At 60.8% G+C, this 20890-nt stretch overlaps 2 protein-coding genes across 2 annotated transcripts in view; one reads left to right on the top strand and one right to left on the bottom strand.

Annotated features, from left to right (window-relative positions):
* The first annotated feature begins 46 nt into the window (after nt 1-46).
* Nucleotides 47-5684, top strand: Noc4l (nucleolar complex associated 4 homolog). Its single transcript, XM_003461160.5, has 15 exons — nt 47-224; nt 342-462; nt 922-1028; nt 1557-1664; nt 1874-2023; nt 2095-2194; nt 2295-2329; nt 2615-2665; nt 2744-2855; nt 3088-3148; nt 3277-3387; nt 3524-3684; nt 3779-3861; nt 4086-4199; nt 4267-5684. Exons 1-15 carry the CDS (start codon nt 108-110, stop codon nt 4384-4386), a joined length of 1551 nt encoding a protein of 516 aa, XP_003461208.1. The 5' UTR covers nt 47-107; the 3' UTR covers nt 4387-5684.
* A 7813-nt stretch (nt 5685-13497) lies between these two features.
* Nucleotides 13498-20890, bottom strand: part of Galnt9 (polypeptide N-acetylgalactosaminyltransferase 9) — a 39009-nt gene continuing 31616 nt past the window's right edge. Inside the window, exons 7-11 of the mRNA XM_003461161.4 lie at nt 18409-18594; nt 17401-17538; nt 15888-15983; nt 14936-15103; nt 13498-14306 (exon numbers count right to left, since the gene is read on the bottom strand). Of these exons, the coding sequence (XP_003461209.2) occupies nt 14160-14306; nt 14936-15103; nt 15888-15983; nt 17401-17538; nt 18409-18594 (735 nt within the window). The 3' untranslated portion in view covers nt 13498-14159. The remainder of the gene's footprint in view (nt 14307-14935; nt 15104-15887; nt 15984-17400; nt 17539-18408; nt 18595-20890) is intronic.

The raw sequence follows: 20890 nt of genomic DNA, 5'->3' as shown, positions 1-20890 counted from the left end.
GGCACCTCCGGTCGCGCGCCATGACGCCACGAGCGCGCCGAGTGACGTCAGGAGCGCGCCGGCCCGGAAGTCGTAGACGCCGGCTACTCCGCGCGGCGAGTGGCGGCATGGAGCGGGAGCCGAGTCCCGAGGGCTCACGCCGGGCGCTGGGCCGCCTGCTGCAGGCAGTACTGGCGAGCCGCAGTGAAGCCAATGCCGTGTTCGATATTCTGGCCGTGCTGCAGGTGAGCGGGGCGCGTGCCAGGGCTGGGCTGCCAGGGCTCCGAAGCCGGGTGTGGGTTGGGTGGGAGGCTTGAGGCCACGCGGCAACCGAAGTCACCCTGTCCGGCCTCCCGTCGCAGGCTGAGGACCCGGAGGAGATCCAGGAAGCAATCCACACGTGCAGCCGACTTTTTGGGGCTTTGCTGGAGCGGGGAGAGCTGTTTGTGGGCCAGCTGCCTCCCGAGAATACGGTTCTGGCAGGTCAGCGACCTGGAGGGGGCTGGGGTGCATGTCTGGGGTCTGAAGAGAGCCTGGTCAACATGGGTGAGGCCCCCAAGCGCTGTCATCAGCCCAGACCACCTTGGAAGGGACTGAGACTGCCTCTGCTGCCTGATCTAAAGGGATGAGGGCTAAGTGTAGGATTTTGTATTCCATGTTGTGTAGCATACTAAATGTCACTTAAAATTGGAGTCGTCTGTCACAGTCTTTGGGACATTCAGGTTCTGAGGTTAAGTGAAGGGAAGGAGACCCTGCCTCTGGGCACTAGGCTGGGGTATAGACCTGTTGCCTCTCTTTATAGGGTTCTGGGGATAACTGATCCCAACCTGGGTCAGGGGCTGCCTGTTTCCTGTGTATAAACAGAGGATGGGATGGTGGGGTGGATTTGGCCTGGCTGTTGCCATCAGCATGGGATGGCCACCCTGACCCCTCCCTATATAGGGTCCCACGGAGCCATGCGCAAGTACAAGATCTGGATGCGACACCGCTATCACAGCTGCTGCAGTCACCTAGGCGAGCTCCTGGCCCACCCCACTTTCAAGGTCAAGGTGAGTCTTGGGTCATTGGACTCACATTGTCTTTATTTGTCCCAGTATGCCCATTTCTGAGGCCTTCCACAAAGTGAGCCCATGGCTCTGGATGGGGGATACTTTTTGTACCTGTTGAGGTATGCCCCCACGCCACACCTCTCTCGAGCACTTCGCTCATGTCATGATACTGTGGTCTAGTCCTGAAAATGTTATATTTGTACGTTTGGTTCTAGCACTGGGCCTTGTGATCTATCAGCACCCTACTGGCTTCTCGTACTTGAGCTTCCCTGGGTGTCCTGAGGGTTTGTGTGGCATTTTGACAATCGGATGATAAGCAACAGACCTGGCTTTTGTGTGCTTCCTGGGCTGGATGCTGGGTCTGTTCTAAGCTCTGTGAGTTAGTGTGGTGAGATCGCATCCCTATCACTACACCTTGTGGGCAGGCATAAGGCCAGGCTCCCCTGTCATCCCACCATAGAGGCCTGGGCTACACTGAGAGCTCATGGGTGAGGTGAGCTCTGGGTCACTTTTACCCACACTTCTCAGGAACTGGCACTCAAGACTCTCATGAAGTTTGTGCAGCTGGAAGGGGTACATCCCCTCGAGAAGCCCAAGTGGGAAGGCCAGTATCTGTTCCCCCGCACGCTTTTCAAGGTGAGGCGTTTCAAGGTGATCGCAGTTTGGGGTGCCCTGGGAGGGGGCTGCCTGAGCCATTCATTGGTGGTGGATGTGACGCTCCCTACTTGTCCTGCTCTGGGACCCTTCCCTTGGCTGTGGAGAGGGGCTTGGCATAGGATGTGACTCACAGCACTGCTGCGCCGCCCCTGCCCAAGGAAGAGGTGCTCACCCCATTCCTGCCCCAGATAGTGGTGGGAAGCCTGCTCTCGCCAGAACAAGACCACAGCCTGCTGCTCTCCCAGTTCCGCGAGTACCTGGAGTTTGATGACATCCGTTACCACGCCATGCAGGCGGCCTCTGATGCTGTGGCCCAAGTCACCAGCCAGCATCCTGAGGTGAGGACAAGCTGATCCTGGGTGGGTGGGTGGTGCGAGCTGCGTGAAGGTGCTCAGGCCAGGCTTCCTAGGTTTCCCTCGCTTTCTGGAACAATGCCTTCACCCTGCTGTCAGCCGTTAGCCTGCCCTGCCAGGAGCTTGACGCCACTAACTTCTATGTGAAGCACTCGGGTGAGCACTGAGAGGCTGTTGTGGTGGGCAGAGCAGCAGCTGGGCACATTCTCCATCCTGCCTTCCAGCTGGTAAATGTTGGCTCCCTCCTTCCCCACAGAGCCATCAGACGTGTGGAAGGTCACTCATCTGAAGGTGAGAGGTGTGGGGGCCTGGGCAGTCTCCTGGGTAGGTAGACCTCAGCCTGACATGGGCCACTTCCACAAAGTCCCTCCTGGCTGGTTTTAAACCAGGGCCCCCTCTGCTCTTCATCTTTAAGGGCCACATGTACTTTCTGTGCTGAGGCTCCTTCCCCACCATGTCCAAGGCTGGTGCTTTGCACCATGCCCTGGGCTTCTTATGTTTAGCACCCAGATAAGGAGGCCTGGTACATTGAACTGGGCCATCTGGGGAGCACTGAACAGCCTGGCCCCATTGCAGGAACACAGGAAGACGTTCCAGGCCATGTGGCTCGGCTTCCTCAAGCACAAGGTAGGGCTTGGGGTCGGGCCACTGGGTTGCAGGCTCTGGGGGAGGCTGCCATACGCTGATTGCCCATGTCTACCCCAGCTGCCCCTCAGTCTCTACAAGAAGGTCCTGGTGACCATGCACGACACCATCCTTCCCCACCTAGCCCAGCCCACCCTCATGATCGACTTCCTCACCAGTGCCTGTGATGTGGGTGAGTGGGCACTGCCAGGCTGGGGCACGAGCAGCAGTGGTGGGTGAGGATCTGCAGGCTGGTGGAGGCTGGACTCTTTTCATGTTGTCTTGTGGTGGAACTTTGTGGCTGATGGGCAGCTCCTGCTTCTGCCTTTCCGACCTGGGAGGGAAGACAGTGGGTGGGCAGCCGCCTGAGCCTTGTGCCACTGAGGGTTGTTCTGGGCCTGGAATTCAGGGCTGCCTTTCTACAGGGGGTGCCATCAGCCTCCTGGCCTTGAATGGACTTTTCATCCTGATTCACCAGCACAACCTGTGAGTGTCACTGGGCCCGGGGCTGGAGAAGCTGGCAGGCGTGGGGCTGGAGCCTCAGTTCCTGGGGCCTGGTTAGTCCGCCTCCTGTTGGCTCACCCAGCAGGTGGTCCTGTGGCCTTCTCCCTCAGGGAGTACCCCGACTTCTACCAGAAGCTCTACAGTCTCCTGGACCCATCCATTTTCCACGTCAAGTACCGGGCCCGTTTCTTCCACCTGGCCGACCTTTTCCTGTCCTCCTCGTGAGTGCCTGGGGTGTGCCCTGTGTGTCTGAGGGGACTCACTAGGCCTCTGAGCTGCCTGGTATGGGGTGAAGGGCTCAGCCTCAGCCAGGGCGGGAAGGAGGCTGCTGGTTTATGATGCCCCCTCCCTGCCCAGCCACCTGCCTGCATACTTGGTGGCTGCCTTCGCCAAGCGCCTCTCTCGCCTGGCACTGACGGCGCCCCCCGAGGCCCTGCTCATGGTGCTGCCCTTCATCTGCAACCTGCTGCGCAGACACCCAGCCTGCCGCGTCCTGGTGCACCGCCCAGGGGGCGCTGGTGAGTTGGGTGGGCCAAGTGTCTGATGAGGACCCGGCCAGGCCCCCTTGTCCCAGGGAGACTAGGCAGCAGATGGGCTGGATCTCATTTCTAGAGCTGGATGCTGACCCCTACGATCCTGAGGAGGCAGACCCTGCAAAGAGCCGGGCCCTGGAGAGCTGCCTGTGGGAGCTGCAGGTGAGGGTGCTGTGACCCCCTGCCCCACGCCTGGCCCTGTGCACCCTGGTCACCTGGAGCCACCTTCCTGAAGCCCCATCTGTCCCTGGTGACGGCCTTGTTTGTTCAGAGCCACCCATGCCCGGACTCTGGGGCACCATGTATCCCTTTGCACATGGGCTGGGCATACACCCAGGAATGGGGAGGACGCGAGGCCTGAGGCTCTGACGTGCCCGGCCCTACAGACCCTACAGCAGCATTACCACCCCGAGGTGTCCCGAGCTGCCAGCGTCATCAACCAGGCGCTGTCCGTCCCCGAAGTTAGCATCGCGCCTCTCCTGGAGCTCACAGCCTATGAGGTAAGCCCAGGGCCACACGGGAGGGACTCTGGGTGCCAGTCAGGGCTGACAGTCCCCCCTTCTTCAGATGTTCGAGCGGGAGCTGAGGAAGCAGCCGCCTGAGACAGTGCCACTGGAGTTCATTCCTGCACAGGGCCTGCTGGGCCGGCGAGAGGACACCTGTGCCCAGCTCTTCACGCTCAGCTGACCTGCCCCCACCCCACCCAGCAGAGGAGGTGGTCAGGGTGCACAGGGTGGGTTGGCAGAGCTGCAGGGGTGGCACAGGGTGACAGTAGCCCAGGTGATGCCTGCCATGCGAGTACAAGTGTGGCAGGTGACCTCTGGGCGTGGGAGGGGGTGAATGCCACTGAGACTCAGGGTCCCCTTGCTCTGAACTTCTCCGTGGCTACAGCTGTCGTCCCCTTCCACCCTGGCCTGTTCTTGGGCCCAGCCCTGGGCACCCTGGGAGAGCCCAGCTCTTGAGGTTTCCTTCTAGGACTCCCATGTGTGAGGGCCCTGCCCTGGCTTGGGCAGCTCCTGCCCGTGAAGCCCGCTGCGTTCCCTGTGTGCCCTACCCACCTGAGCTCTACCCTGGGATGGCAGCCTTGTGGTTGCTTTCTTCTGTTTTTTTATTTTTTTGTCTTTTGTCTTTTTGAGCCGGAGTCTCGCTGTGCAGTTCAGGCTGGCCTTAGACTCACTTAGTAGCCCAGCCCAAGTTGGTCTTGAACTTGCAATGGTCCTCCTGCCTCAGCCTCCCAAGTGCTGGGATTACAGGAATTGTGCCATCACACCTGGCCCCTCTGTTCTTGAGGTGGTTGCTCTGTGAGCTGGGCATCCTGCATGTGCCCAGGAGAACTTCAGGGGACAGAATGGTGGTGGAGCAGAGGTGATTCTAGCTGTGGGCGATGAGGCGACACAAGGCTGCCCCTTCCCTGTTTCCTTCCTCAGTCACCCTCAGGCTAGTTTGGCTTCTGCCATGGGGCCTAGGCACTGCCCCCCCCCCAGGCAGCTTTGCCCTGGTTACCCCAGGATGTGGGCCACTGGAAGCCTGGCCGTGGGGAGCCCCGAGTGCCCTGTCAGCCTCCCACAGCACCACTGGCTGCAGGACAGATGCCCTGCCCCTTGTAACCCTCACGCCTGGGTCAGGAGGCCTGGCTGTGCACCCCGCCCTGCCCCCACAGCACTCAGGTTAGGGTCCTGGGGCTGCAGCCTGGGAGGAGCTGGCATTCCAAATCCTGGCAGCCACCACCCCAGGCCACCTGGGACAGCTGGGCCTCGGGCTTCCTGGCAAATTGGGAAGAGAAAATCACTAAGCCCTGCAGATATGGCCCCCTGTGCATCCCACTTCCCATGGGCTGTGATGGGAGCTGCTGGTGCCCGCTGAGCCTGCTCACTGCTCACAGGTCATACCCGACACAAGGTTCACGGTTCTGAGCCTGTCACCTCGCGCGAGTCAGCATTTTTGAAAACTCCTTTATAAAAATCCAGATCAATGCTAATCTTTAACATGGATGTGGCCCTTTGGTATTGGGGACAAACATACACGTGAAGTTAACCTCGCCCCAGCATCCAGGTCACTGGGTGTGGTGAGGGCTGTAGTCCCAGCTACTTGGGAGGCCGAGACAGGAGGATTGCCAGGGCCTGAGCAGCTCCTCTCGGCATAGGTGAGGCAGGCACCAGAGGGCCCACGTGGGCTGTGCCCTCTACCCCAGTGTGATATGCACAGATTGTGGGGTTTGGGGTGACTCCCACTGCTGCCTATCCATCTGTTGCAGAAGCAGCTGGTGATTGCCCAGTGCCTGAGTCAGGACCTGAGGTGCTCACCATGGCCTGGTGTCAGACCCACCAGGTTTCCAGAGCACCACCTGCCACACCCAGGTGCAGGGACCCTGTCCTCCCTCATGCGGGACCTGCTGACGGTATGGCTGCTGGGCAGTCAGGTTGCAGTCACAGGATGCTTGTGTCAGGTGCTGTGTCCTGGTGACAACTTGCAGCAGGCATTGGGGTGCATTTTATAGCACGTGGGCTGCGGGAACCGGATATCTGACCATCTGTGTGTGCCCCAGATGCCTGGCTGTCCCCAGAGACCTCATCAGTTGTTGCCAGCTTTCCCCCTGGACCAGCAGAGACCCCTAGGTGCTATGGCCACAGTGAAAGTTGCTGTGAGAGCTGGGGAGCCTGTGTCACCCGCATGCGGGGCACTGAGGACCAGGGTGAGGTGCTGCCCAGGTGACCAGTGGACCTGCAGAAGGGAAGCGTACTGAATGCAGCTCGGTCATCACCTGTTGTGCATTTATCAACTCGTCCGTCCACCCCTAACACATGCAGTCTGTGTGGACGTACCATCCATCCTTCTGTCTGTTGCCATGGCTCAGTCTGCCGTGACCATGTGCAGTGAACGTGTGTGTGGATCTGTCTGGACACGCCTAGGTCTGCACCTGTCGCTGAGGGTGGAGCAGTGCATCAGGTCAGGGCTGTGTGTGGGCCTTGAGCTGGGACCTGGCCCTGATCACACAGGGTGGGCCTGAGAGCGCGTCTTGGCCTGTGTCTGGCAATCTCAAGCCCTGCGTGGTTGGCTGCTCCAAGGCAGGGTGGTGCGGCACAGGCCCACTGAGGGACAGGAAGCGGTGGAGGGGGGCAGGGAGAGGCACCCTTCCTGCCATGCCCCAGCACCTGCCTCTCTGACTGCACCCCAGGGTGTGTTGGCGGCAGCCCTGTGGTAACAAGGGCGCTTGGCGGCGGTGTGGCTGTGTGCCTGTCGCTGTCAGTGTCTGCATCTGGGCCCCGGTTTCCTATCCCCCAAGTGGTGAGTGGTGACCTGTCCCTCTTCGTGAGCCGTACGGACGGGCCTGGCTGAGGAGGGGATCCTGGGGCTGAACCTTCCCCTGAGGGCCTGGAGTGCTATGGCCTGATGGGCTTCTTGGTCAGCAGGGAAGGGGTGACCCTTTGTCATCCTGCGGCTCTGCCGCAGCCTGAGGGCCTCCTTGGCCCAACAGGCTGTGGCCGAACCCAGGCCCGCCCTCCTCTGTGGCCCTGTCACTGCCTTTCCTCCGTGGTCGCTGGCATTCTTGCCGCCTTGCCTGGGTTGTCGAATGAGCGGCTGTTCAATCAGTGCTGCTGTAGGGTTGGGGAACCTGTGAGGATGGAGCGCTGCCCCCCTTCCTGTCCCTGTGTACCCCAGGGAGGGTGCTGCCCTGCAAGGGTCCAGGAGCAGCCAGGAGCCGGAGCAGAGATAGAGGCTGAGAATAGGAGGGACCCAGTGCTTAGTGTCACCCACCCCTTGAGACCCCCGAAGCCTGGCAGGGCAGTGCCCTGGCCTGCATCCCATGGATTGGGTCCCCGAAGGCCTTGGACACAGTGATGTGTCCTCTACATCCTCCCATGGGCAGAGCACCCACTGGCGCTCGGGCTGAGCCAGATGCCACTGGGCCACACCTGCCCCGGTCCCCAGCTGTGGGCGCTCACCAAACCTTGGCCTTCAGAGGCGCAGCCCTGCCCACAGCCCCTGAGGAGCCCTCCTCCTCCTCTTCCCCTTTTGGAAACCTTGTTCTAGCTACACCTGAGCACCCTGCTCAGCTCTATCTGTGGATGCCAAGAATGGCAACAATTCCCAGGAGCCCTTGGGCTCGCCATTGGGTCGCTGCACCCACAGAGCAGGTGGGGGATTGAGGGGATGCTCAGCTGCCTGCACAGCCTCCTGTCCCCCACCTGACCTTTGTTCTGTGTCCTCCTCACAGAAGCCCTTGCCCAGAGTGGCTCTCCCAGGGCAGAAATGACCTGTTGCTTTTTTCCACTTCTTCGTTTGTTTTGGTTTTTGAGACAGGGTCTCACTGTGAAGTTCAAGCAGGCCTTAAACTTTGTAGCCCAGGTTGGTCTCAAACTTGCAGTGACCCTCCTGCCTCAGCCTCCTGAGTGCTGGGATTACAGGCATGTGCCACCATGCCCAGCTGCAGAGACGAACTTCACCATGGCCCTCACCTGGTTGCTGTGCCACTCAGGTCACGTCCTGTCCCAGCACAGCCTCCGTCCTTCCGTCAGCTGCCTGGCAACCCCTGACCTCTAACCTCTACTGGGTCACATCTCCCTCCCTGGCTCTGGCCAGAACCTGGTGATTAAACCCAAAGTCTGCCAGGGCAACCTCCCCATTCCCCATCTGCAGTGACCCTTGGCGCATACCTGCTCCTGGCTCCGCCAGTGTCCAGTGGCTGCCCGCCCATGACCATGGCCTCTGCCCCACATGCTATGTGCCTGGGGGAGGATGTGGTATCTCCTGCCGACTCTGAAATGTAGACAGGTCTCCCTCCAAGCCCCACTTGCCTGACATCGGAGACCCTGACTTACCCTTACTGTAAGTCAGGAGGCTGCCCAGGAATCCTGGCTTGTGTCGTGGGGACAGAGAGGGAGTCAAGCTGATGGCCCTGTGGGAGCGGGAGGTCACTACCAGGTGGGACGGGACACAGCAAGCTAGGGTGGTCAGCTGGGACCTGCGGCTCCCGGCTTCCCACGGGTGACTCCGAGTCTAGGGGACCCTGTCAGAGGTCAGGGGTGGGGCCATGCAGACACTGCCACCCACAGCCCCAGCAGAGACCTGTACCACCTGCTTTCTCGTTTAAAATGAATCACTCCTTAATATAAAATGCATTTACTCCAGAGTCACAATGGTGACTGCTAAGTGACTCACCCCAGTTGCTGACATCACCCCACAATTACTAGCTGTGATGACCTTAACTACAGCTGTGTCCCTGTGGCAGTGGCCAGGGTGCAGGAGATTATGGCCTATGCCACTGCCACCTCATGCCCTCCAGTCTGCTCTGCACTGGGCACTGAATCCCAGCCACTGGCTGTCATGGTGTCAGTGTCCGGCAGTGAGCACCCTGAGCCACGTTGCGTCCTATGGGCTGGCTGTGCCCTCTGCCTGCCCACACCCCTTGGCAGCCTGGAGTGCCCCCAGTCTCGTGCCTGGGCGCAGCCCCCCTCCCTGACGCAGGCCCCTCACACAGCCATTGCTCCCTGGGTCTCGTCTGTTTTTCATAGGGTGCTTGGTCGTGAGACTTGCTTTGTGAGGTTTTCTGTCGGGCACCTGTGCTGCTCCCTCGTCTCCAGGGCCCCTGCCGCTGTGGGTCTGCACCCCCTCCGTGTACCCCATGGCATTGCTGCCTCTCTGTCTGGCCCAAAGCCGGAATGAAGCACCCTCACCCACATCCCACTTCTGGGACTGCCATAGGCTGCAGTGCACTAGCCCTCACCATCCTGTGCTCTGAGACCAGCCGTAGCTGGGAAACGTCAGGAGACCCCAGGAAACCCCAATGAGAGGAACCTATGGTCAACGGGAAGGGGCAGCAGCAGACAGGTGACCACGGCCTGCAGCACTGGTACTGTGCAGGAGGCCGGCACTGATGTTCACAGCTAGCCTTGGAGGGAGGGGCAGTACGAGCACCCACTGTGTGGGGGGAAACTGAGGCAGCAAGGGAGAGACACTTGCCCAAAGTCTCACTGCCCGTAAGTGTCCAGGCAGAGCCAGGTCCACCCCTACTGCAGAGACCATTCTGACTGAAGTTGGGATGAAGGGTCTGGCTGGAGATGCTTCCTCTTCCACACTGGGCCCTGAGAGACATGGAGCCACGCGGCACCTTGGAACTGACTGAGTGGGTGGCCTAAGCAGTGGGTATCACCATAGGGGCCTTGCCCTTCCCTGCCGGGGTGGACTGCAGGCCACACGGCCACTCAGGGACACCAGTTGCAGTGAAAGACAGGACAGCACGGCAGGTGATAGGGCCTGTGGCCCCTGATCGCTGCTCCTCCCTGGTCACAGGACAACCTGGCCAGGATCCCTCCGAGGCGGTCTGTGGCATGGGCAGGGCTGCCCCAATACCCAGGGTGTGCACATCACCTGCTGCTACTGATGGGGGGCCAGACCCAAGGCCTCCTGGCCCCAGTCCCCTCTGCACCATGCTGTTTTAACTTCAAACCCTTCACCTGCATCCTTTGAAACTGTGACCCCAGCCCTAACCTTATAGATACTTAGCCTCCCCTCAGAGAGCAGCTGCCAATCCCCCAATGCCTGCAGTGGGTAGGTAAAGTCTGCGCTGTCCCCCAGCCTCAGTCTCTGGAGTCTCCGCACCCCAGCGGCTTACGTGGTGAAGACCAGCTTTTATCCTTTTCCCCAGTGATCGATGCTTCAGGGTTTTTTCTCTGGTGTGCCAGTGCCGTGGGTTATGCAGTTTGAACATGAGCATCCCCGGGAACAGCCTATTGGGGTTTCTCACACTGCTAAGGATATTTTGCTAAGGAAGTTGCATCTATGTCTGTAAGAGATATTGGCCTGTTTTTGACTTGGATATCTAGACATAACTAGGGTCATGAAATGAGTCGGGAAGTTCCTGCTTTATTGTTGGAGAGACTGCCTGGAACTGGTGTCTTCTTAAGCGTCTGGTAGAAGGTCCAAGCCCTGTGGGCCCGGAGCTTCCTTGCTCAAGAGTTTCGTGGTTGCGAACTGTCTGCTCAGGGGCTCGAGGGTATCGGCTGTTCAGGTCAGGCTGGGACCTGGTCTGCCCCTGGTTGACCGAACGTCTCCTGCTTGCTTCCCGGTCAGACCGTCCTTGCAAGGGTTGCACCTGCAATTCCTCAGACTCCCGTCCCGAGGTTTCCCCACCACCTGCTGCTTCGAGTTTGTCTAGCTGCTGGTTCCCCGCTTTGCAGGGCCGGAGCTACAGGGCTGTTCATTTGGGGTTTGCCACACCCTCCTCCCGCCCCCGGTTTGTGGGTCTTGGTGGCTTCAGCTCCAAGCCTGGGGCTGATACGGGTCCACTGTGTGGACACCAGGGCCCCATCCCTCGCGCAGTGTACTCTGTCTTCTCGCTCAGTGTCCCGTGCTGCGTGCAGGGGGAGGGCTGTCTGTCGCCGAGGACGCAGCCCTGTTCCGCTCTGGTGATGCTGCAGCACCTTGCCCGTCTCTAGGGGCTTTCTTTACTGTCCTGGATCGTGCCCGCCAAAAGTCCAGCTGGACATGGGGGTGCAGCCCTATGGTCCCAGCACTCAGGGGGGCTGATGCCTAGTGGTGAGGCCCAGCCCTCTGGGCACCCCCTTCTCCCGGGCCTGAGAGCCACTGACCCCAAGCTTAGCAGTGACAATGCTGCTTCTGGTGGTCAGATGATGACACAATATTTGCAGTACCAGGAACGTGCTGGGCAGGTGACCCTCCAATGGGACAGAGGCTGTGGTCTTGGGCTGTGTAGACGGGGCCAGCACACAGTAGGGCTCAGTCAGTGCATCCTGACCCCTCTGGCCACCAGCTGTGCTGTCCTGAGACCAGGGAGCCTGGAAGTGGCTTGGCCCTGTGGCAGCTTCACAGTTTGGCACCAGCAGATACACAGTACCGCTCACCCGCCCTGCCCCCCTGAAACCCATCGGCCAGGTCCCTGCCTGCTCTGGCCTTGGTGCTGCAGGGCCTCCCTTGGGACAGCCCCAGCTCTGCACAGCCCCTTCCCTTCCCGCCTCACTGAACTCCTGACTATGCCCGTCCCTGGTCTGCAGGTCCACATCACCTCCAGGATCACCCCTCTGCCAGGCCCACTGCAGGACAGAGTCCAGCCTATCTAGCCACAGGGACAGTGCTCACCAGGGTTCGAGTTGCAAGTGGTGGCAGGCAAAACACACTTGTTCTCTGAGGGAGATTCCTGCGTACCATTCAGAAACTGTCACTGGGCGTGTGTCACATGTCTATGATTCCAGCACCAAGTAGGCTGAGGCAGGAGGATCTCTGTGAGTTCAAGGCCAGCCCTGTTTACATACGTAGTAAGACCCTGTCTCAAAAGCAGTGGCAATTCTGGTTCTGCCCCCCCCCCCAGAAGACTACAGCAAGTATCCATCCTCCTCCTGTTTTTGTTGTTGCTTTTTGTTTTGTTCCTGATTTCTGAGGTAGAGTCTTACTATGTAGTCAGGGTGGCTTTGAACTCACTATGTAGCTCAGGCTGGCTTGAACTCCCAGCCACCCTCCTGCCTCAGCCTCCCAAGTTCTGGACCACAAGCATGGGCCACCACACACATTGTCCTTCTGGGCAAGGAAGCAGGAATTCAGCACCCTCTCCCTGCAGCTCTGGGTGCCGGTGCTACCCCCACAGCCCCCGCCCGGCACCCTGGGGTTGCCTCTTCCCTTGTTGCAGGATTGGGGCCTTGCAGGAGGCCCTGCAGGTCCCCAGTGGGTCCTCAGTAGACCCCAGGTGCACTTTCCATGGGCCCCGCTGCAGACAGTGTGGCTGCAGGTGAAGACAGCGCGGGATCATGGCACCAGCGTCCAGGGCAGAAAGGCCCTGCCTCAGGGCTGCGCCCCCGTCCTGCCTGAGCTGCTCCGGCTGGCCCTGAGGTCTGGCTATGATTGGGCTGGTTTACATAAATGATGTGGATTTTCTGTGCTCACTCCAAAGCCAATTTACAGTTGAATTGATGAAAGACATCGATGGGAGCCAGTTAGGTTTTTTTTTCCCTTTGCCATGTAAAACACGCTGTGGTTTAAAGGGACACACCGACTGACTGGGCAGGCAGGCAGGGAACGCTTAGGACCCGGCTTGGTGAGACCCCGAGGCCCAGCGGTTCCCTCCCAGCCCCAGCCACCCCTGCACTGTGGTTCTGGAGTTGCAGTGGTGCCCCAGCCCCCTTCTCTTCCCTCGGACCTTCCCACCCCTTTTCCTGAGTCTATTCCTGCATAACCCATCCTGGTGGCCCTGTTCAGAGCAGGACCCACCCTGGGCCGCAGGCGCCCCTGGGGCCAGGGACCCATGCAGGGTACCACACTGAGGACTCCATGTGATGCGGCCTCTGGAGCTGGCCCTGGGCTCGCAACAGCTCTGGGGGCATGCTGGCCGCCAAATGTTTTGGGGTGATCTGAAGGACTCCCCTGGGCCTAGGCTGGCAGAAGCCCTGCGGAGGCTGGAGGACTGGGGTCCCTGTCTCTCGTGGAGATGGGGAGGCAAAGCCGAGGGCACAGGGTCCAGGGCTGGGGAGAGCCAGGGGATTTCGAAGGGACAGTCATGAGCACCCTGACCACCCAGGGCAGGGGAAGGCGGCACGGCCCAGGACGGGCGGATGGGCCATACTGGCCCCGCCCCTTTCCAGGTGTTACAGCCTCCTGACCCTGCATCCTGACCCCTGGGTGGCAAGGCCCCCCACTGCCGGATGGGGACAGGGACACAGAGCTGGCACCTGGACGGCACAGGGCCTGCATTTCTCTAGAAGGCCAGAGAGGAGGTGTCTCTGGTCCTGGAAACTGCACAAATGTACCTGCCACCATGAAGCAGCACTGGATGACATTGAGCCATAGGGGCCGTGTGCCAATAAAACTTTATTTAAAAAACAGGCAAGGGGCTGGACATCCTTCCCTGACCTCCTGTGCCGAGGAAAGCAACAAGAGCCGGAGCCAGGGCTGAGGGTGGGGGCAGAGCTGGGACCCCTGGCCAGCAGCTGTCCCTGACTCCGGCCCGGCAGGCACTCCCAGGCAGCCCCCAGCCCAGCAGGCACAGGTCTTGTCCATGGCTTTCTGGCCACGGCCTGGTTGGCGCCTCCACAACACAGCTTTGGGTTTCTGGGGCACAGAGGGGGCTCTTTCCCCTCTCTGTGCTACTAGGCCACAGGCGCCACTGATGGGCTGGGCAGGTGGCAGGGCGCCAGGGGGTTCCTTGTCTGCTCCTTCAGGGTGGGAGCATGGTGCATGGCTGCAGGGCCACCCTCGTCCTTGTCCTCATCCTCGGCCAGCTGGGTGCTGTCCCCGTGGGCTAGGTACAGGGCTTAGCACATGCAGGAAGGTGCTGTCACGCAGCCCGTCGGGGACACCACGGGAAAGGCACGTGTTTGGCATCGCGATCGCCGTCCCTGGAGGCCCCTGGCAGCACTGCCAGTCCCTGGGGTTTGTACCCCTGGCGCGGTGACCATGCGCTGAGTCGGGGCCCAGCCCCGAGGGTCTGTGGGGCAAGAGGATTGCGGGCGAGGTCAGTGCCGCCCGTGTTTGACCCAGTTCCGGATGGTCCACTTCTGCCCTGAGCACCGCTGCACCACCAGACGCAGCCCGAAGTTGGCGTCTTTGGACACCTCCACCTCCAGGCAGCGGCCTGTGTCCCGGCTCACAATGGGGCCACCCTGAATGGAGAAACTGAGTCAGCTTGGGACCCAGGGCCCTTCCTGAGGGCATGTGGGGGGGGGGGTAAACCCTGCATGGCCACTATGGAGACCTCAGGCCGGCCCCTGCATGGCCCAGGACCCAGGTCCTCTCATCTTATCTCTGTCCCGCATCCCCTGACAGCCATGCCTACTCTGCTGCCTGCTCTCAGGGATTGAAGAGGCATCAGGAACATGTCCAGGTCCTTGGTTCCCTCACCCCCAGGACACTGGTGAACCTGGTCCCTGCCTGGTGACCCCAGAGCAGTCTCCACAGGTCCCTTGCTGGTCCTTGCCACCCACCACTAACCCACGCCCAGGCCTCAGACTCCTATGGCCCTGGGATGCTAGGACTCCTGGACATCATTGAGCAGGACAGGTGACTGAGCACTGGGGCCCTGAGGAAGGACAGATGGGGGTGGGGGATGCTGGGGAGGAGCCCACTGCCTGGCTGGACTGGGTGGGCGAGGACAGGGGCGGCTCCTTTAGGGGATCAGTGGGCCAGCTCGGGCATCTATCTCCTGTGGCCAGGCCGGAAGTTGCCTGGAGTCACCCCGAATCCTGCCTGCCCTGATCCGGCCCATCCCTCACCCTGTCGGGGCCCTGCCGACCTGCGTGAAGTCCCAGAGCCGCTGTGCTGGCCGCACCACATCCTCACACCTCCGCAGGGCGGGCGTACGGCCCCGGCCATCATCTACCAGACACTTTGAGTCGGGCAGGAAGGCGGTGGAGCCCAGCGGGCCCAGCTGCAGGAGGCCATCCGCGCTGTACCGCACGAGCTGGGGAGACAGCAGCCTTGAGTGGCGGGGGCCCTAGGGGGACATGGGATGCAGCCCCACCCCTGGGGGAGGACAGCGGGCAGGGCAGGGCAGGGCAGGGTGGCAAGGCCTAGGGAGGAGAGGAGACACCAAGGCCCAAGCAATCCAGACCCCAAGCCCTGTGCCCACAGTCCTGGCCACAGGTGCCGGAGACAAAGCCCCAGGACGTGGACGTCACATGCAAGGACTGAATGGTGGGTGTGGCAGGTGGAACCTCGGGACTGAACGTCAGGACTCAGCGGTGCAACCAGGACCCACTACCGTGCCAGGGCCACCATGCTACGAACAGGCCCTGGTCCTCGGCCGCCCTGGACCTCACAGATGTCTGTCCAGTCCAGTGTCCACGTGACCCAGGGTGGAGTGAGAGCCAAGGGGGACACCAGGGGGCGGCCACGTGGAGACAGCTGTGTACTCAGACACAGCCACACCACGGCCACACCCTGCACTCCTATCCATCCACAGGATGCCCAGGGGCTGACCTGACTCAGGGACCCAGGCAGGGGACAGGGGACTTGTTTGTTTGTATTGAGACAGGGTCTTGCTATGCAGTTCAGGCTGGCCTTGAACTTACTTATGTAGCCCAGGCTGGCCTTGAACTCACAGTGATCCTCCTGCCTCAGCCTCCCGAGTACTGGGATTACAGGCATGTACACCACACCCCATTTGCTGAGACCTGTGTGACCCAAGGCCTTGCCCTCCATTCCCTGTGTCAGCTGCCTCCAAGGGCACCTAGGGAGCTCCTGACCTGGGAGGACATGCCGTGGCATGGGTACAGGATGGCCCGGTCATCATCTTCTGCCCCCTGGTCCAAGCAGTAGCCACTGGCTTTGCTGTTTCTCACCTGTGACCAGAGTGACCAGATCACCCAGGAGGTCCCTGGATGTGAACCCAGTGCCTGGGGATGGGGCCCATCAAGACAGGGAGGTGGGTGGGCTGGGGAAGGGCCCTTGTGGCTGTGGGTGAGTGGGGAAACCCACCAGGCCCTGGCAGGTAACGCCCGTGGGAATTCGGGCCATGGTGGACAGCGTGGGCTGTCATAAGCTCTGACATCCCCACTCATGACCACAGGGCACCCGCCCAGAGGCAGAGGCAGTGCTATGTCAGCCCAGGCTGCCCCAGCTGGGCCTTGCTGGGCATGGACACAGGGGGTGGGCGGGCACTGGCTGCCTCCTTGGGGGCCACTGGCTCCATATTGGGCACGGCTGGGGCGGCTGCATCTCAGACCACGGAGCATGGGTGGGGAGAGCCACGTGGCCTGGGCAGCGTGGGGATGCTGCAGACGGTTGGGGAAGGGCAGAGGCAGAAGAGGCCAGGCAGCAGCCCCGCCCCACCACACACAGGGCCTTTGCCCACACTCAGAACCTGGGGCCTGGAGCCCAGGTAGGGATGGCAGCGAGATCTGCACCTGCGTCCCTTTCCCTGTGCTGGCCAGGCAGACGTGGCTTCTGCACAAAAGCTGGGCTGCTCGGTGCTGAGAGGGCGGCAGCCTGCCATCCCCATCTCTGCTGCTCGGCGCCTGCACAGCTGCAGGAGGACAGGGACACTGCCCTGGGCCCAATGTGACAGTCTGTGACCCCTCACTGAGTACCAGTAGGGACACTGGCTGCCTGTGCATGTGTGTGCACCGTGGGTCACCAACATGGTTGTGTGCGAGGGTGCACACACGTCAGGATGATGGCTGGGTGTGTTCATTCATGCACAGGGTTCAGGCAGAGGTGAAATGTATCTTGGTGCACGTGTGTGAACGCGTGCCCCTCCATCCGTGTGCACCTGTGTCAGTGTGCACTCACTTCCCCACGTGTGACAGGCTCATGCCCTCCCTTGTGTGGAAACCTGTGTCCACACATGTGTGCACATTGTAAGTGGGGTCTGCCAGCATGGACACGCAGGTGCCCAATGTGCACGCACAGACATAAGCACACATGATGGTGCGTGCTCATGCATGTGGATGTGTTTGTGTGCACACAGGATGTGAGTACACTGCATGCCTGTGTGCACTGGAACACACATGCGTGTACACACATGCAATCCATGCAATTCATGCACATACATGTGGGTGTGTGTCCAAAAAGAAGCATGTAAACCTGTCTAGCTGCATCACATGTGCCTGTACATACCAGTGTACATGTGTATGCATCTGTTCTTGTGCATGCTTCTAAGGCACATGTGTGCGTGTGGGCCATGTGGTGGGTGGCCATGCCCATGTCCTCTGTGTGGCACCCACGTGTGCTGCGTGAGGGCCCTGTGGCAGGCGGTACCTCTCCGTACGTGAGCGTGTTGTTGTAGACCCTCATCTCGGGGTACACGTTCTCCAGGTACCAGCGAAAGCTGCGGCACTTCAGCCTCTGGCGCAGGGCCAGCCTCTCGGACACGTCCCCGAAGTCCACCCCCGGGTTCTGCAGCAGAAACAGCAGGAGGGGAGTGGGGGCCCCACGCCCCCAGCCCAAGGAGCCCCAGTGCCCGGCCCTGCCCTGCCCAGCTCTGGAAGGCCCGGAGTGTGGCCCTGCTGGTGAGCGCTGGGCTCTCTGGGTCTGAGCCCCGTCACTTTGTGCGCTCTCAGGTTGGCCCCGCTGTGCCTCACTTACAGGCCAAGGGCGACCCCGGTGGTTGCCCTGTTTGTGGATTAATTGAATGGGGGCTTTCATGAGTCCTTGGATCATGGGATGTGAGTGGCAAAGGCCTCCTCCCTCTGGGCCAATGGGGCTGGGCAGAGCTGTGCACACTACATCCCACACTCAGCTGTGTGGTGTCCTCCCCCCAGTCTTCGAGGGACATTGCCACACCGACCGTTGTGCAGACCAGTTTCCTTCCGGCTCACATCTATGTGCCTGTTCTGATTCCCTGCCGGGGGATAGGAAGCCCCTGCATAGTAGATACCCTAGGCTAGGCCAGGCAGCAGCCCCCTTCCTCAGCACTGCTGTGGGGACTGAGCCCAGGGCCTTCACATGGAGCCACGTTGCCAGCCCCTTTAAAATCCCGAGGCAGGGTTTTACTGAGCCCCTAAGTTTCCCAGGCTGGGTTTAAACTTGGAACCCTCCTGCCTCAGCCTTCCAGGGCCCTGGGATTACAAGTGTGTGCTACATACACAGCTCAATCCCTCACTTCCAATACCTGGCAGTCACTTGTGACCCAGGAAAGGAGCCCACTGAGGAGGTTAGAGGCAACACCCCCAACCTCCTGGCCTGTGTGAGGAGCCTCTTCTTTCCAGACATGCCCCCCCCCCCCCCGCCGCCCCCTGGCTGCTGAGCGCACCAGGCCTGGCTTACAGTCATGGGGATGTTCCAGGCCATGTACACGTGGGACTTGAACTCATCCATCCACACCTCGGCGGCCCGTAGCGCGTTTCGCTTGGCGTAGTAATCGATGTCGTTGTTGTAGGGCTTCCTGGTACGCTCGATGTGGGCCACACGGGAGCAAGGCAGCACCTCCATACTGCCGCCACACTGCCACACCTGCAAGGCGGGGCTGTGAGCGCCGGCCCCCATCCATCCATCCACCCACCCATCCATCCACCCATCCACTGTCTACAGCGCTGCGCAGGGAGCCCGTGGCCAAGCACCAGGGTCCACTTGCTGAGTCAGTGGCCCCAGGACCTATGGGAGCTCAGCCAAGCTGAGGTTCAACAGCTGGTGCCCCAAAAGAGCCCCAGGCCCTGCCCACAGCCCCCACCTGTGTCCCGTCTCCCACACGGCCCCCCTGGCTGTTTCCTTCCAACCACTCTTATCCTGTCCCTGCAGGCTGGACAGTGTCCACTCCTGCCCCAGAATGCACTCGGACCAGAACCACAACCACCAGCTCCCCGAGAACCCCCACTTGTCAGCAGTGGATCTTGGGGTTTCCTGGGTTCTACGGTGATGGGAGCCAATTCCTTACATCTGTGTGTGTTGTCTGTCTGTACCCACCTACAGCTGTGTGCTTATCTGTATCTATGTCCATGTCTAGGAGTCTGATTCTCTGGGGAGTTCTGACCAATACCATCCTGTACCAATCCATCTTGTCTATAAGAGCCAGTGCAGGCACACATCCAGCCAGCCAGCCAGCCACACCACCCACATCCATCCACCCATCCATCCACCCATCCATCCACCCATCCAACCACCCCCCATCCATCCACCCATCCATCCATCCACCCATCCAACCACCCCCCATCCATCCACCCATCCACCCATCCACCCACCCATCCATCCATCCACCCACCCGTCCATCCATCCATCCACCCGTCCAACCATCCATCCACCCGTCCAACCATCCACCCATCCACCCACCCATTCATCCACCCATCCACCCACCCATTCATCCACCCATCTATCCATCCATCCATGTATCCACCCATCCATCCACCCATCCATCCACCCACCCACCCATCCATCCACCCATCCATCCACCCCCCATCCATCCACCCATCCACCCATCCACCTATTCATCCATCTCTCCGCTCCTGTGTCAGCTGCACAAGACTGCAGAGGACAGAGCTGCCACCTGACCCAGGTCTGAGGCCCGCGGCGTTCCTTTGTGTCTTAGTCCAATTCCCCTCTGTCACCTTTTGAAGGACATTCGTCATTGGGTTTTGGCCCATCGTCGTAGTCCCAGAAGGCCTCAGATCCTCACTGTAACCACACTGCATAGACTCTTTCACAAAGGCCACACGCACAGGCACTGGGTGGACATATCTTTGGGGGTCACCAATTGACCCAATGCAGAGGCTGAGCCCCTCAATTTGGGGGACGTGGTGGTTGACTCCTGCTTCCTTCCTCCACCCCTCTGCTTTTGGAAGGGCGGGTGCAAGCCAATACCGGGAGCCTCACGGCTCCACTGCACCCACAGCTGCAGCCGAGGCACTCTGGACTGTCATGCTGTCTTGGCTGCAGGGCTAGACACTTGCTGACCCAGGCAGGGGTGGCTCAAGGCCACTGTGAGGGACGGACGGGTGTGGACGAGGGGGTCGAAAGCTTTGGGTGGTGCGTGAGACACAGGGACCCCGCCTCATCCAGGGGCCGCAGCCTCTCCTGCAGGCCGCCACCTTGTGTCCCAGGCCCAGGCCCTATTGGCCTCCTCAGTGCCAGGCTGGTGACTGTCCCAGACAGAGGGTCTAACTAGCCACTCACAGATATAGTCACGTGGGTACTCGTCTTGGGCCTGGCAGCCTGCCAGGGTCCCAGAGCATCCCTTGGCCTGCTGGGATGGATGGGGTTCTGGAACATTCCCTGGCCTGGTAGAGCCCAGGCTGCACGCAGCCATGGTCTGGGCTTGGGGACTGGATCACCGATGAAGCCCTCAGCAAGTGTGAGACAGGATGCAGCCTGGTCAGCCCTCTCCGGACTGCGGCATCCCTGACCCTGAGCTGCCCTCTGCAGTAGGGTTACTGACTGTGCTGCTTCGAGCCTGCTGACTTGAGTCCTGCTGATCCCGCTGGCAGAGCCCCTTCCTGGGGACAGAGTGGCTGAGGGTGAGGTGCGAGGCTCTGCACCCACGAGGAGCATGGGCAGATCAGTCCCCAAGGATGGAGCTCAGAGCAGCTCCCGCCTTGCCACCCGGTGTGGGGCTTGAGGGGCCAGGGCCAGGCCACCCTCACCCTCACGGGGATCTGGAGGACACGGGGCCTGGTGGGCCTGCTGACGGCCACTGGGCTCGAGCACCTGGGGCCTCCCCCATGGCCTCTCCACTGATGGATGGGGATGTGTGTCCTGGGGCCACAGCCAGCTGCGCTCCACGCAGATGCAGCACCCCAAGATGTCACACAGGTCCCAC

The sequence above is a fragment of the Cavia porcellus genome, unplaced genomic scaffold (genome assembly GCF_034190915.1).
Source record: "Cavia porcellus strain 051 isolate PalLab524CR breed Dunkin Hartley unplaced genomic scaffold, mCavPor4.1 scaffold_16, whole genome shotgun sequence".
NCBI lineage: Eukaryota > Metazoa > Chordata > Mammalia > Rodentia > Caviidae > Cavia > Cavia porcellus.
Note: the sequence above shows the minus strand (reverse complement) of the source record. Positions and strands in the feature narration are given on the sequence as shown.